This window comes from Pelophylax lessonae, assembly GCF_965119305.1.
Source record: "Pelophylax lessonae genome assembly, chromosome: 1".
Taxonomy (NCBI): Eukaryota; Metazoa; Chordata; class Amphibia; order Anura; family Ranidae; genus Pelophylax; species Pelophylax lessonae.
The window spans coordinates 684,110,294-684,126,632 of record NC_138768.1 but is presented as its reverse complement, the minus strand read 5'-3'; the positions used below and the strand labels follow the sequence as shown (position 1 = coordinate 684,126,632).

Sequence of the window (16,339 nt, the reverse complement as noted above, 5' to 3'; positions counted from 1 at the left end):
AACAAGCCTCAATCCTTTCCGCATGTTCGCTACGCTGTCTCGAAGGAGCACAAGCATCACTCGGTCTTTGGTGATTCCCCATTCTTCAAGCATGTCTAGAAACATTTCTCTACTGTATTCCCCAGTGTGGGATCCTTGAATCACTTTTGCAATTTAAGACCAATTGCCTTTTTGTCCATCCGCTGTCAATGAAGTGGCATGTAAGATTCATTAGTGACTCTGTTTGTCCTCCTCCTGACCAGCAGTCAGTCGTGAATGAGAGTGAGTTGCCAGCATTCTCTGGTTGCAGCATAGCCTTTGCTTTCTCAACAACCTTTTGGTGACTCTTTCCCAGCATTTCGATTTGATAATATAGCTTGGCTCAAGTATGAACATCAACCGCTTAAATCCTGAGTCAGACAACATTGTAAATGGCTGGTTATCAGTGACCATCATCTCTGTGATTACTCTGTCCAGCAGTTGGGATCTTCCATCTGAATCTAGACTGTGACACCTGTTTTTTTTCTGAAACATACAGTGCCTTGCGAAAGTATTCGGCCCCCTTGAACTTTGCAACCTTTTGCCACATTTCTGGCTTCAAACATAAAGATATAAAACTGTAATTTTTTGTGAAGAATCAACAACAAGTGGGACACAATCATGAAGTGGAACTAAATTTATTGGATATTTCAAACTTTGTTAACAAATAAAAAACTGAAAAATTAGGCATGCAAAATTATTCAACCCCTTTACTTTCAGTGCAGCAAACTCTCTCCAGAAGTTCAGTGAGGATCTCTGAATGATCCAATGTTGACCTAAATGACTAATGATGATAAATAGAATCCACCTGTGTGTAATCAAGTCTCCGTATAAATGCACCTGCACTGTGATAGTCTCAAAGGTCAGTTTAAAGTGCAGAGAGCATCATGAAGAACAAGGAACACACCAGGCAGGTCCGAGATACTGTTGTGGAGAAGTTTAAAGCCGGATTTGGATACAAAAAGATTTCCCAAGCTTTAAACATCCCAAGGAGCACTGTGCTAGTGATAATATTGAAATGGAAGGAGTATCAGACCACTGCAAATCTACGAAGACCTGGCCGTCCCTCTAAACTTTCAGCTCATACAAGGAGAAGACTGATCAGAGATGCAGCCAAGAGGCCCATGATCACTCTGGATGAACTGCAGAGATCTACAGCTGAGGTGGGAGAATCTGTCAACAACAACAATCAGTCGTATACTGCACAAATCTGGCCTTTATGGAAGAGTGGCAAGAAGAAAGCCATTTCTTAAAGATATCCATAAAAAAGTGTTGTTTAAAGTTTGCCACAAGCCACCTGGGAGACATACCAAACATATGGAAGAAGGTGCTCTGGTCAGATGAAACCAAAATCAAACTTTATGGCAACAATGCAAATGTTATGTTTGGCGTAAAAGCAACACAGCTCATCACCCTGAACACACCATCCCCACTGTCAAACAGGGTGGTGGCAGGATCATGGTTTGGGCCTGCTTTTCTTCAGCAGGGACAGGGAAGATGGTTAAAATTGATGGGAAGATGGATGGAGCCAAATACAGGACCATTCTGGAAGAAAACCTGATGGAGTCTGCAAAAGACCTGAGACTGGGACGGAGATTTGTCTTCCAACAAGACAATGATCCAAAACATAAATCAAAATCTACAATGGAATGGTTCACAAATAAACATATCCAGGTGTTAGAATGGCCAAGTCAATGTCCAGACCTGAATCCAATCGAGAATCTGTGGAAAGAACTGAAAACTGCTGTTCACAAACGCTCTCCATCCAACCTCACTGAGCTCGAGCTGTTTTGCAAGGAGTAATGGGCAAAAATTTCAGTCTCTCGATGTGCAAAACTGATAGAGACATACCCAAAGCTACTTACAGGTGTAATCGCAGCAAAAGGTGGCGCTACAAAGTATTAACTTAAGGGGGCTGAATAATTTTGCACGCCCAATTTTTCAGTTTTTTATTTGTTAAAAAAGTTTGAAATATCCAATAAATTTTGTTCCACTTCATGATTGTGTCCCACTTGCTGTTGATTCTTCACAAAAAATTACAGTTTTATATCTTTATGTTTGAAGCCTGAAATGTGGCAAAAGGTCAAAAAGTTCAAGGGGGCGAATACTTTCGCAAGGCACTGTATCTGTTATTGTTGCCTGGGATAGTGGAGGAGGTATTTCAAAATCACATTGATATTCATTTTGTTTTTTCTGTGCTGCATAATATAATTCAATTTGATGAACTCTTAGATGGGCCCAAAGATTTGACGTATTTTTGTTTTTTGCAGTAACTGATCCCATGCTTATATTTTTTGTGCATGTGTTGCACACTGCTGCTTTTCCTGGAGATGGTTGAGACGAGAAATAGTCCCAGACCACACTTTTACTTTTTCTGTCTTCATCCATCTCCATTGCAATTTAAAAGAGACAATAAGGTTAAAAAAATGGCTGGCTGGCTGGCTTCTGGTACCCTTGCCTGCTGTGGGTGGCTTTCTGGCATCCTGTTGTGGGTCGGTGGCTGAAGCCTGGCAGTGTGGGTGGCTGGCTGGCACCCTGTTGTGGGTCGGTGGCTGATGGCTGGCAGTGTGGGTGGATGAAGCCTGGCAGTGTGGGTGGCTTGCTGGTACCCTGTTGTGGGGTGGCTTGCTGCTGTCACCCTGTTGTGGGTCGGTGGCTGATGCCTGGCAGTGTGGGTGGCTGACTGGCACCCTGTTGTGGGTTGATGGCTGGTGGCTGGCACCCTGTTGTGGCTGGCTTGCACCCTGTGGTGGGTGGCTGGCTGGCACCCTGTGGTAGGTGGCTGAGGCCAGGGCCTGTGGATGGTTGGCTGGCTGGAACAGTGACCGGACTGCAGCTGCACACACTATTCGAGGCTGTCCAAAGCGTGAGAGGCGGGCTTAGAGGGCAGAACGTGTCAAATTATAGGCCCAGCATGCAAGATACATGAAGCAACACGCAATGGCGTCACGTGTGCGCAGAGGGCAATATCGGTAACTTCCGGAGCCGATTCCAATATATCAGGGAAAGTGTATTGTATATCCGGCCTCGATATATCAACCTTGCCAATAATCGGTCGATCCCTAGTAGGTATGACATTTTTTTTTTTTTTTTTTGTATTATGTAGGGAAGGGTTTAAGTCCTTATAAATGTACTTTTTGATGTCTGTGCTTGTAGGAAACAAAATTTAAAAAAAATGAGGGGATTTCCCATTTTAGACATTTGTCACCAAGAAAATTGTCCCTATTATGCCTCATTTCCACTGAGCGGAACGGTTCGGATCGGTTCGGTACGGTACGCTATTTTTGGTGTTTCCATTATGAAAGTGGCCCATACAACCGAACCAAACCGCACCATTCGTGGTCCTCCTTCAGATGTAGGGCCATAGGAAATGGTACGGTACGGTTAGGGCGGAGCTACTGGTGTCACACGATACATTCCACTGATTGGTGGACAGGAAAACGTCACTGCTGTCGTCAAACGGAAGCGCAGCTCAGTCCAGATATAGGAGAAGGATGCCTGCAAATAACAGCAGGGTCTGGTCAACTCAGGAACTATCCACTTTCCTTACTATAATTGCGGACAGTGTTATTCAGAGTGAGCTTGATGGATCAGTGAGGAATGAAAAGGTGTATAAAGATATTTCCCAGCGGATGGCAGCCGAGGGATTTGAACGGACGTCGGGTCAGTGTAGGGCAAAGCTTAAGAAGCTTAAAGGCCAATATAAAAAAATTAAGGATGCCAACAGCTGTAGTGGAAACAGTCGAAGTACTTGGAAGTGGTACGATGCCATGGACGCCATTTACGGGCATAGGCCAGCAAACCAAGGCAGGGAAGGAGGTCTGGACTCTGCATCTTCATCTGCATCTGCACTTCTCGAATCCATGATAGATCCTGTTGGTAAGTTTTATTTTTTTTCCTGCTTGGCATTGGCTTTCCCTATGCTAACCATTTAAAAAAAATAACTGCACAAAACCATTAACTCTGCACCAAAAATGTAATTGTATTTGTGCAGTGGACTGAAAGAAAATGGTAGGGAGTAGCGCTGCACTGTTTTGTATAATTAATGAAAAATGCGTGACTGGTGTTTTGCTTAATTAGTATGGGCTTGATAATATCAATGGGGGCTGAATATGCATAAAAATACTATTAAAGGCTATCATGCATGATTTCAAGCAGCCACAGTGCACTTTAACCAAGTAAAGTTAATCTCAGAATGGATAGGGAAATGTACTGTCTGTATAAACCAGCCCCTATTTTTGAGAAAAAAGACAACTGTAGAAAAGATAATGGAGATTTCTGATGCTCTCATTGTACCTTAGCCTTTAAACTGATATAGTTCCATTATTTTTTATTTAAATACCTGGACAGAAGAGTATAGGCATCTCATTTTTTTACCCACTCTGCATCCCATTGTTTACTACCTGATGATAACTGCCATAAGATAGTACACTGTGTCTTCTTCTCGTTTGTGTATAAAACCCTTGATATGTGCATTTTCAGATACTGTGGATGGACTCTCCAATGATACCTCTAACTTTTCAGACGATGGTCCATCGACATCTTTCAGCAGCACCAGTACGATTGTGTCAACACCAAGCCTACCACAGAGTACGCCAAATGCACCACGTCACACAGGTAAGACATTATGATCAGAGTGAAAGTTATAATTGTGCATTTTCTTAAATCAATATTCTGGTATTTTGTATATTCCAGGTGAAAGGAGACGGTTGCAGCTGGATCTGCGCACAGTTATTGATGATATGAGGGCAGTAGAGGAAAGACAACAGGAAAGGATGGAGACCCTTTCTGAGCGGTGGTTTCAGGCACTGCGTCAGGATGCCCAGGAAGCTATGCGCCAGGAGGCTGAGATTGCCCGGCAGCAGATGGAGCAGTTGTCTACCTTCAACCAGGCCTTCCTTGGTGTCCTAGGGCAGCTTGTTCAAGTGCTGGGAGCCAGTCGTGATCCCAGGCCACCGCCAAGGCAATAGTGCCTGTCAGCCAGCACAGGACCTGTACCCTTTGTTTTTTGGTAATTTTTCAGTTTTGTTTTGTAAAAATGTTTTATTTTTTTGAATTCTTACTTGTAAGAAAATATAGAAAGAATATTTTTGTTGTTGAATAAAAGAGATTTTATAAGAGACTTTGGGTGTGTCTGATTCATTAATGTAAAACTTTATTAAAACTTTAAAACAATCATGGTAAAAAATTAGGTGTTGAGGTGACGCATCAGAGCCTGACGTATTTCATTGCACTCATCTTCAATATCCTGTGCTATTACCCTTACTGGCTCTTCTGCAGACGTATTCCAATCCTGGTGGAAGTCTTCTCCATGACTTTCACAAAGATTGTGAAGAGCACAGCAAGTAAGCACCATGGATTTGACAAGTTGAATGTCACTGTCATTCCTCTTCATAAGACACCGCCACCTACCTTTAAGTCTTCCAAAAGCATTTTCAACTACGACCCGTGCCCTGGATGTTTTCTTGTTGTAGGTTTGTTGTTCTGGTGTCAGGCGGCCATTGTCAGGAAATGGTTTCAGGAGCCAATTTTGTAAAGGGTAGGCAGAGTCCCCGAGCACATAATAGCCAACATTCACCCCCCAAATGTTCTTAGTGGAAAGAGGGTACAGCCCTCCCTGCCCAACCCAATCCCAAAATGTGGACAATCGTAGAACCCGAGCATCATGCAAACTCCCAGGTTTTCCAACATTCACACTCCAGAATAGTCCTTTTCCATCCACCACTCCCTGGAGGATGATGGAATGCCAGCCCTTTCTGTTGAAGTAGTCAGTGTGGTATTCTTGTGGTGCTATTATTGGTATGTGTGACCCATCAATAGCACCAACACACTGTGGAAGACCCCACCTGTTTTCAAAGTAGTCAGCCATGTCTTTAAGCTTTTCCCTGTCTGGAAAATGAACAATTTCAGGAGCTAGCGATGTGCAGACAGCCTTACAGAAGTCCTGCACACAACGGCACACTGATGATTTACTGACACCAAAAAGATGACCTATACTTCTGTATTCACTGTTGGTAGCCAGCTTCCACAGTGCAATGGCTACTCTTTTCCTCACTGGCAAACTGGCTCGGAAGTTTGTGCTTTGCTTCTCCATCGCTGGACGTAGCCTTGCACAAAGGTATGAAAAGGTTTCCTCCGACATTCGGAAATTGTGCACCCACTGTGTGTGTGTGAATCCTGGGACGGTCACATCCCACCACTCATTGGCACGGGGGAGAGCCCAAATGACTGGTCGGCGGCGCTGCTTTGACAAAAGGAGAAGCATCTTTAAAAGAAGAAAACGCAGATGTTACCATATCACAAATAATAAAAACATATTAATACAACATACTATATTTTACAAGGTCAGATAGCATCATGTATAAAAGTGAGCAATGAGTACACATTGCAAGTATTACACCTTATACATAAATAAAAAAATACAGAATCTGCAAAGATCTAATATAAGATGGGAAGGATATACAGTACATTATGTATTCAACAACATACATGTTGCACACGTATGTAAACATGCACATTTGAAGTATTACACCTTATACATAAATACTCATTATACTACTAATGATTTGTTATGCATTTGATTTAATACTTCAAATGTGCATGTTTACATACGTGTGCAACATGAATGTTGTTAAGTACATATGTACTGTATATCCTTCCCATCTTATATTAGATTTTGTCATATTCTGTATTATTTTACTTTTTAATACGGGTAGAAATAAATGACAATTGGCATAATGTTGCTTACCCTATAACGCTGCCGTCTTTGTCTTTGCCGCACAAAGGTGTACTTCTCCTCCTGACTCAAGACCCAAGCCAAAAGTTTTCTTCTCTTTTCTGCTGTGTTTCGCTTTGCCGCTCGTAACCTTCTCTCACACTGTGTGGCATGTATTTTGATTACTAAGAACCAAAAGCCAAGTAGAGCAAAGACGAGCTGCTGGATGACCTCCATTGTTGTTGTTGTTGTTGTTGTAGCGTCACGTCTGTTGTCGCACTAGTGTGACGCCACGCCGCAACGCTAGGCATTTGGTGTACGCCCCGCATGGACCCTAGAGGTCCGACTTCCAGTGGAAACGCTCAACTGAATAGACCGGACCATTATCAGCCTGCCGATCTGTCCCGATCCGAACCGTTCCGCTCAGTGGAAACGAGGCATTAGATGTTTTTCCCCTACCCTCTTGCTTTGGTAAAAGCTCTAACATTTTGGAGTTTCCCCCCACTTTCTTTATTAGAGACAATGATGGGTTGGTCAAAAAGGGGGTTAATACAGACAACAAAAGACACTGGACAGAGAGTCTAACCTTCCCTTCTTCATCCAAAAACAAAAAAAAGGGTTTTGCCTCTGAATATACCTTAACACACACTTTTTAACTTTGCCCAGACTTTAGAATGACATATTCTTAAAGCAAAGCTAAATTCCAGTTGATGAGGTGAGCTCCCACCAAGTGTATAGACATTATGACACACCTACATATATACAACGTTTGACCAGCGGCAGTAAAAGAGTCAAGTACATTCGATCTTATAAAAAAAAGTTTCAACTGTGGCTGTAGGTAGTCTTTTTAAGAGGTATGCAGGATAGTTCAATCCCTGGGGTTAGTGGAGATTGATGGTGGAGGTGGCTGCAGGCTTCATACAGAGCTACAGGGACTCTGAAACAGACAAAAAGGGGTAGGAGAAGAAAAGCAGCGTCACCTCAGTGTAGATTAACCACTTAAGCCCCGGAAGATTTTACCCCCTTCCTGACCAGGGCCTATTTTGCGATTCGGCACTGCGTGACTTTAACGGACAATTGCGCGGTCGTGCGATGCTGTACCTAAACAACGTCTTTTTTTTCCCACAAACAGAGCTTTCTTTTGGTGGTATTTGATCACCTGTGCAATTTTTACTTTTTGCGCTATAAACCAAAAAACAGCGTCAATTTTGCAAAAATAACAATATTTTTCACATTTTTTTATATGAAATTCCCCCCCAAAAAAGTAAAAATCAACATTTTTTAACATTTTGGGCCAATTTTTTTTTTTACCATATGATTGGTAAAAAAAATCGCAAAAAGCGTATTTTGATTGGTTTGCGCAAAAGTTATTGCGTTTACTAACAAAGGGAAAGATTTTTGTCATTTTTGTTGTTGTTTTTTTAACGCGTAATGGTGTCGATCTGCGATTTTTTTGCGGGACTGTGACATTGCAACAGACAAATCGAACCCTTGACTGACATTTTTGACACTTTTGGGGTTACCAGTGACATTTCTACAGTAATCAGTGCTATACATATGCACTGTTACTGTAAAATTACACTGGCAGTGAAGGGGTTAACTTTTTTTGAGAGGGAGGGGTTACGGTGTCCCTAGGGGCGTGATTCTAACTGTGATTGGTTGTGGCTTGAAGTGTAGGAACAGTGATCAACGGTCCTACATAGTAGAACACAGGGGAGAATGACAGGCGGCTTGTTTACATCAGCCGCCTGCCTTTCTCCCTCTCCACCGACGATCGCGAGTGACCAGCGGACGATCGGGTCTGCCGGTCACACAGGGGGGTGCTCGCGTTTGGAGCATGCATGCTCCTTCCTCAGGCGGCATCGCCTAAGGGAGGAGCATGCATGCTCCGAAAGCGAACACCCCCACCCCTGCCACTATTGGATGTAAGCCTGGATACTGAACGCTGCCAGAAACACAGGAAGTGTCGGACTCCATCGGCACAGCCAGGACCACGGCCGCCACAGTGTACTTCCCTAACATCCCTGCAGTGTTGCAGATGAACCATCACCATTTGCTGATCAACTATTTCCTCTGTGTGAGTTACTACATTGTTTTTATGTAATAAATAACCTTTTAATCTACACTGAGGTGGCACTACTTTTCTTCTCCTACCCCATTATGACACACCTAGCTTCCTCTATGCTGTCTGCCAGCCAGGTTTGGGATCATGTCACCAATTCATCCTTTTCTGCTATCATCTCTGCTGCTTCTTCTGTTTCCTGCTGTGATCCTCTTTGGCTTTCTCCATGCAGTGTACAGAGAAGGCAGAAACCCACTGGGAGCGAAAGAAAAGTTTTTTTTGGCAAAATAAACGTTGCATGAGTTTTCAGCGGAAAAACTATACCGTATATTGTGTGACTTTAGTTCCACATCAACAAGCAGTAAAGCCCAAATCATATCTGTTCAGTCTGGTTCTAGAGATAATAGATGCTATGTCACTTGTTAACATGCATTGAATTAAGGCAGGCCATTCATTTAACAGACTGATATGTATCACAAAGGACCAGAAAACATACCTATATCATTTCTCCTAATGAAGTGCATTACATCGCACGGTAGTTGTTACCTTGCAATGCTGTGTACTGCAACAAAGGTGTTTCTGAGGTGCATTCTTTTTCTGTATTGGGGTGTCGCTCAACATCAGAAACCCTGCAAAGCAGTAACAGTTGCATGATGCTTTAGCTTGCATGACAGAAACACGTGTTACTGCAACATTTAGGAGTGAAGCCAGCCTAAAGACATTTAAAAAAAAACATTTAAAAAAGAGCCTTTAATTACTTCTGTAGCTTCATGCACTGTGTGGTAATTAATCCTGATAGATCACAACACAGACTCTAGTGGGTTAGGTTTTTAATGTGACAGCTTAAAGGGATATTAAAGTCTTGTTTTTTTTCTTTAAGATAACAAACATCTTATACTTACTTGCTCTGCGCAATGGTTTTGCACAGAGCAGCCCAGATCCTGCTGTTTTAGAGTCCAACGCCGGTGCTCCAGGCCCCTTATTCCTGCCGGGTGCCCCCACAACAAGCAGCTTGCTCTGGGGGCACCAAAGCGGGCACACTCCTGACCCACAGATCTGTGTGTCCATTCCCACACAGAGCCACAACTCGCCATGCCCCCTCTGTCTCCTGATTAGATCACTGGCTGTGATCGATGGCAGCCGCAGCCAAATGCTCCCGCTGCTGGCAAAAGCCAATCAGGAGTATGAGTCCTCGAAAAGAAAATGCTGTCATGGACATTGTTGGAACGAGAGGGGGATCAGGTAGGTATTAGGGGGAGCTGCTGCACACAGAAGGTTTTTTACCTTCATGTATAGAATGCTTAAAGATAAAAAACCTTGTGCCTTTACAACCATTTAAAGGTCTGCCATCCGAGCTACCTGCTCCCAGAGGATTCCAGTGTCTCTTTTGTGAAATATGAAGGTTCATTTCTCCACAATGCCAGCTCACTGATAACTTGTTTTAAAGCTCTTTACGGATAATGAATGTGTAAATGGTCTGGACAGAGGTGCACTTTACAGCAACATACTGTATATGTTTATAAGCCACTGTAAATGGGGATGTAGGCTTTATCAGAGTTCACTTTAGTTGGGTGCACAAACATCCACAAGAGTGACTACAGTCATTTTTAAAAAAAAATTCACTGCACGTGTGTATTTCTTTTTGGTAAATAAGACACAGTGAATTATATTTTTGATTCATATGTAAATATAAGTAATAAAAAATTCTCTACATTTCAAACTAAGTTCTTGGGACATTTCGAGGAATTCAGGTTTAACTCTTGTAGATAATACTACCTCTCATCATATGTAGAATACACTTTACTGGGTGAAAGACAAAGAACAAGACACTGGTTTTGTTATTGTTTGATTTTATTGTTCTACCATCAAACAAAATGTTTCCTATGTATGTAATGAGACCAGTTCTACACATGTGGACTTTCCTCTGTGCTATTACCTTGTTTTCAATAAACAGTTAAAAAAGAATACATTCTGTTTTAAAATAGTGAAAAGCTTTAAAAAAGCGCACAATATTACAATAAAATGTAACATAAACAAGTATCACTACTGGATGTATTTACATTTATTCCAGTATCAAAGCTTCAAAGGCAGCATAAGCATCAGCAACGCATACGTTCTTCATGTACTTTAATGCGTAGTAGCAAAAAGTACCTACCAAAGGAACTAAACCTTATTCTTTTATTCTCCATTTGACAATAAAATCTGTGTAAATTGTTATTCAGATAGCTTATGGAGCCGGATGTGGTGCTGGCTGTGTGCAGCTCTCTCTTACCTCTCCCTCCTCACGCTGTGAACAGTAACAGAAGTGGGACCTCTGAGAGGTATGCAGCAACCGGCTCTCATCCCTCCTTTCTCTGTTGGCTGTATTCCTCTCACCACTCTCTTCCCTGTTGTGTGAGCAGAGCATGCACTGTGTGAAATCCCACACTCACTCTTGTCCTGCCCCTCCTCCCTCCTGGCAGCAGAGGATCTGAGCCAGTCAATGGTAAGAGAACACGCAATGCAGCAGCCGCCATTGATTCTTTGAAATTTAGTCCTTTAAGGGGCACAATGCAATGCAAGTAAAGGGAGACTGATGGAGCTGTGGACCTAATTATCCAGTATTCCCTGCACAACAGAGAAGATATAGAACTTTTCCTGGGCAGTTCTGGAGAGGTCTGGTTCTTTTGTGGGAGAAAGCCAAGCCAAATGGATATGTGGATTTTGATGGGACTGTAAAGAGACCAGGGTGCCATCTCAGAGTGGTGCGGGGATCCGAGAATGGGGAACTGTTGCTTTCGTTGAGCCTGTGCAGAAATTGGGTGCCCTTGCTCTGTCCATAAGAGCCTGAGGACTGAGCTACAATGATATTGTTTGTTTTCTATGCCTTAGTACCAGAGCTGAGTGACCCATTGCCATGTGTGTGTACATCAAAGAGGAAAGAGCCCATGAGGACCAGAGCTGAGAGACTAAAGCCCCGTACACACGCACCGATTGTTGGCCGTAAATTTTCGGCCAACGTCCGATCGGCCGATTGTCGGCTTGTTAGTATGATGCTTCCGACAACCGACTGCGACTTTTCGGCCGAACAAAATCTGGTGTGCATGCTATAAAATTTTTGTTGGCCGTCACCAGAACGGCTGATTGTTCGTCAGTCAGTACAGATTTCGGCCGACAAAAGTCAGATGAGCAAGACTGGGCATGCTCAGAGAAGAAAAAACACACGGAAAGTAGACCAGAACATGACATCACTTCTGCAGTTGGTTGTTGTTGGCCGACAAAATTCGTGTGCAGTCTAGAGCACATTTCAACCAACACAACAACACTGGACAAAAGACGGCCGATCGGTCGGCCAACAATCGGTGCGTGTGTACGAGGCTTAAGCCTTGTAAGGACCTTTTCAGGAGATCTGAGTCACTGGGTCCTGGGTACTTGAGGACAGCAGCCTGCTAAGTGATCTGGACTAGATTAATGTGTACCAGGAGAGGTCAGATGAACCATCTGTGTCTCAACACTGACACAGGTAATGCAATAGAGAATGTTCTTTATTCAGTCATCCATTACACACAATGGACAGCTCCACATACTCAACTGTAAGGTAAATCGGATCTCTACCACCAAAAGGAGAGTGTGAATTCATGCTCATGCTCGTGCAATGTTACTTCTGCAGTGCCAGTTAAACTCGCAAATATTTATGCGTATCATAAAGGTGTATTCGAAAAGGAAATCCTACCGCTTATACTATACACATAGAACCACCAAAGAATACACTAGCAGTGCTGGTATATCATAAAAATAGACTGATTGAGGTAAATACCATAATATCACATATGTGTGATAAAACAAAATGGAATAAAGTCCTTGGTACGAACATTGATGTAAACAGTAGAAATTCTTCATGCACACAGTCCAAAAGAAAATTGGGATCCAAGTGTTTAGAGAATAATTAGATCATCCACAATCGTGCATACAACATGCAGAAAGCCTCCACCTCACCGCTGTGCACACCCTATGGTAATACACTTACCAGAGGCAGCTTATTCTTAAGCCTGTATCAATCAATATGAAGATGACCTTTTCCTCAAACAACTGGGACTCTGGAATGGACTGACTCCTCTCAATATTGGAAAGAACCCACTCAGCATTCCCTGGTGTACATGGAAATATATGACAAGATACACATAGCGTAATCTTGTATAACTCCAATTTATTTAAACAATCCCCAAGAGACCCTTCCAATATTGCACTCACTTGTAATGAACAATATCACAACATATCATTGAGGTTAACCTGTGTCCGGTAATCTCTCCCCGTTTCTGTCGGCTAGCTGCTTGGTACCTGGCCGGCTAGCTTCCAGGTGTGACGTAAAGTGTAAAAGGGTAACCTTGTTGACCGCGTGCTCACGCCCTTACGCATTTTGTCATCAAGGACTTCTACGGAGGGCGTTTGTGCGTATGCATGTGCTCACACGTGCACATACCAATTAGAATTTGGTGCCCAGTGGCCTATTTAACCGCTTGCTGACCGCTCGCGGTAGATATACTGTGGCAGGCTGGCTCGGCTGCGCGAACCAATGTATAGGTACGTCGGTTGACGGGAGCGCTCCTGGGGAGCACACACACCCTATTAGGCAATGGGGAAGCCAATCTATGGGGCCGGCAGCTGCAATTGCCGCCGAGCACCCGGGATCGCTTCCCGTCGAGAGAGAACGACGGTCTGATGTTGTAAACACAGCAGATCGTTGTTTCCTCTGGAATGAACACAGAGCCCCTGTGATCTTCCTATTTAGGATCACAGGTCTCTGTGTTGATTCCACAAGCCCATCCCCCTCACAGTTAGTAAACACCCCTAGGCTCACACTTAACTCTTTGATCACCCCCGAGTTAACCCCTTCCCTGCCAGTGTCATTATTACAGTAACAGTGCATATTTTTAGCACTGATTACTGTAGTAATGTCACTGGTCCCCCCAAAAGTGTAAAAAATGTCAGGGGTCCGATTTGTCCGCCGCAATGTCACAGTCCCGCTAAAAATTGCAGCTCACCGCCATTACTAGTAGAAAATAAAAAAATAAATAAAAATGACATAAATCCCTAGTTTGATAACTTTTGCGCAAACCAATCAAAATACGCTTATTGGGATTTTTTTTTACCAATAATATGTAGCAGAATACAAATTGGCCTAAAATTATGAAAAAAATTTAGATTTTTACATTTTTTTATTGGAAATGTATATCACACAGGTGATCAAATACCACCAAAAAAAAAGCTATTTGTGGGAAAAAAGGACATCAATTTTATTTGGGTAAAGTGTCGCATGACACTTGTCCCAATGTCCCAATTGTCCAATAAAGTAACAGTGCCAAATCGCAAAAAATGGCCTCGTCATTAAGGGAGTGAAACCTTCCGGTCCAGAAGTGGTTAAATTGCTCTATCCCTGTGGGCAGTTGCTGAATGGTCTTCAGCTTGTTGCTATGTTTCCAAGACCTTATCCGCTGTTCCTGCTTACTCGTGTATGACCTGGCTTGCCTTTGGACTTTGCCTCTGCTCGTGCTCTAGCTCTAGCTCTGTTACCTATTACATCGACCTTGGATTGTTTACTGGATCTGATCTGCCTGCTGAGTTTGTAACGCATTGCCTGTTAACAACCTTGACCTATCTCCTGGACTTGCTTGCCTGGTGATTCGGTGAATCGCTGCCCAGTCGCCGCTGACTGCTACTCGTCTCCTTGTTCTGTTTCCGTCTCACACTCTTGTACTAAGCTGCTCCTGCATTCTGTTCCAAAGACCGCGACTACCAGCTCTACCAACCTACAGAATGGACATCACCAGCTAACTGCTACGGCACTCGTACCACTCCTTGCCTTTACACTCTGTGTCCCCACCTTCAGGAGTATTAGGCAGGGGAAGCAAGAGAGGCCTCCACAACATTCCAGTCTTCACCAGGTACATGATAACAACTTTACAGAAGGGTCCCGACAAAGAAGAACTAATACTGACAATTAAGCACCAGGTACTTTATAGCCACCTCCAAAGGTCCACCTTTGTTCGGAATGCATACATTCACCCACTATTGGGGCTGTATGCGTAATGTGTGAATGAGAACCTTTATATTTGGGTTTAATTCGGATAATCTTAACCATGTTTGCATCAGTTTTAGTTTGGTTTAGCGTAACAACAGTTAATTTGATTGCCATCTTATGGGTGAATGTTCCCATTATCTAGCACAGTATCTTTAAACATGTTTAGAGATGCATGTTCTTGTTTTCATGCATTGTTTAACTGCATTGCAATAATGAATCCTTTCAGTCTACCATCCAATTGTTGTGTGGGCGTTTTTCTTTTGCAGTATTATAGAGTGGTAGAATAATAACTTTTAAGTTACACAGATGTGTCAGTGGGATCTGAACAGTTTAACGAGTCATGGCAGAACAGAGAACCCATCATATACATCATCTCTTGCGAGCGTAAGTTCTATATAAATAATCTATTTATGCTGTGTGTAGAGAATTGTTCCTCAGCTAATCAAATTAAGAATAATTAAGCATCTAGCTCTGAACAGATGATCAATTCCATCAATGCTTTGATAAACTGTGAATGCCTGTCTCTTGCTGTTTCTCAGTCCAAAAGATGATGGAACTTAATCATTTTAAGATCATTAATTTGTTAGATCATTTTTAGTGCCTGAAGTGAAGAGACAATAGTGAAGCCTTAAAGCATAAATCCACTTTTGTTGAGAAAAAAACATTCCTCTCTGGGTGATCTCTGTACATTGCAAGGATTGTAACAAACTTTGTTGCATATTCCTACCTTTTGTTATTCTGAAGAAATCATTGTTTGTTCCTCTGTGCCGTTGTGCTGAGTGGGTCTAATGGGAGTGGTTTCAAAATGATCTATCAGCTGTGGAAGCTGCAGGGCACTAATGAGGAAAGCTGCTGGGCCTGCATCCCTTTAGACGTGTTCCTATTGGAAGTATCTTACCAAAAATCATATTTTTGTTGCAGGTGATGCCTGAAATCTGACTTGTATCTTAGGCAGACTTCTGGGAAAATCGGTGAGCCAATCAAACAAGCAGGAAATTATGTTTGTTGGGGTGTGGTCAATACACATTCTGTGTACAGAACAGCTCCAGGTAGCCATATTGCATTGCATTTCAGAAAATTACAACAGCTGCAGATTGAAAAGGAAAGGTCATTTTTAATAACATTCAATCACAATATGATTTGTGTCGCAATTGTATACGCTATATTGTTTTTTTTTTTTTTTTATTTGCTATTTTTTTCCCACTAAACTGGAGTTACCCTTTAAGCAGGAGAGAGTTGTTTTTAGCCTTATTAAGACACTGTTATTACTGCAAAACTAAGAAAAAAACACATATAGCAATGTATTATACATTACACTAATAATGCTTTCCATTAGCATATGGGTTAAAGTGTATCTATGGTCAAAATTTAAAATCATATATTCACTTTCATTCTGAGTTTCAATTATTTCCAGCCTACTCCTATTACAATTGTTTGTAAACTTACTTTGTGAAGAATTATGCGCATTACTTTCTTGAATTCTGTG

At 42.5% G+C, this 16,339-nt stretch overlaps 1 protein-coding gene across 1 annotated transcript; it reads left to right on the top strand.

Moving 5' to 3' along the window:
- Window positions 1–3,650: 3,650 nt before the first annotated feature.
- On the top strand, window positions 3,651–4,988 carry LOC309549085 (uncharacterized protein; the record flags this gene model as incomplete). Its single annotated transcript, XM_082249093.1, has 3 exons — window positions 3,651–3,897; window positions 4,501–4,635; window positions 4,714–4,988. The coding sequence occupies 3 exons, from the start codon at window positions 3,651–3,653 to the stop codon at window positions 4,986–4,988; spliced, it is 657 nt and encodes a 218-aa protein (XP_082105219.1).
- Window positions 4,989–16,339: the final 11,351 nt, after the last annotated feature.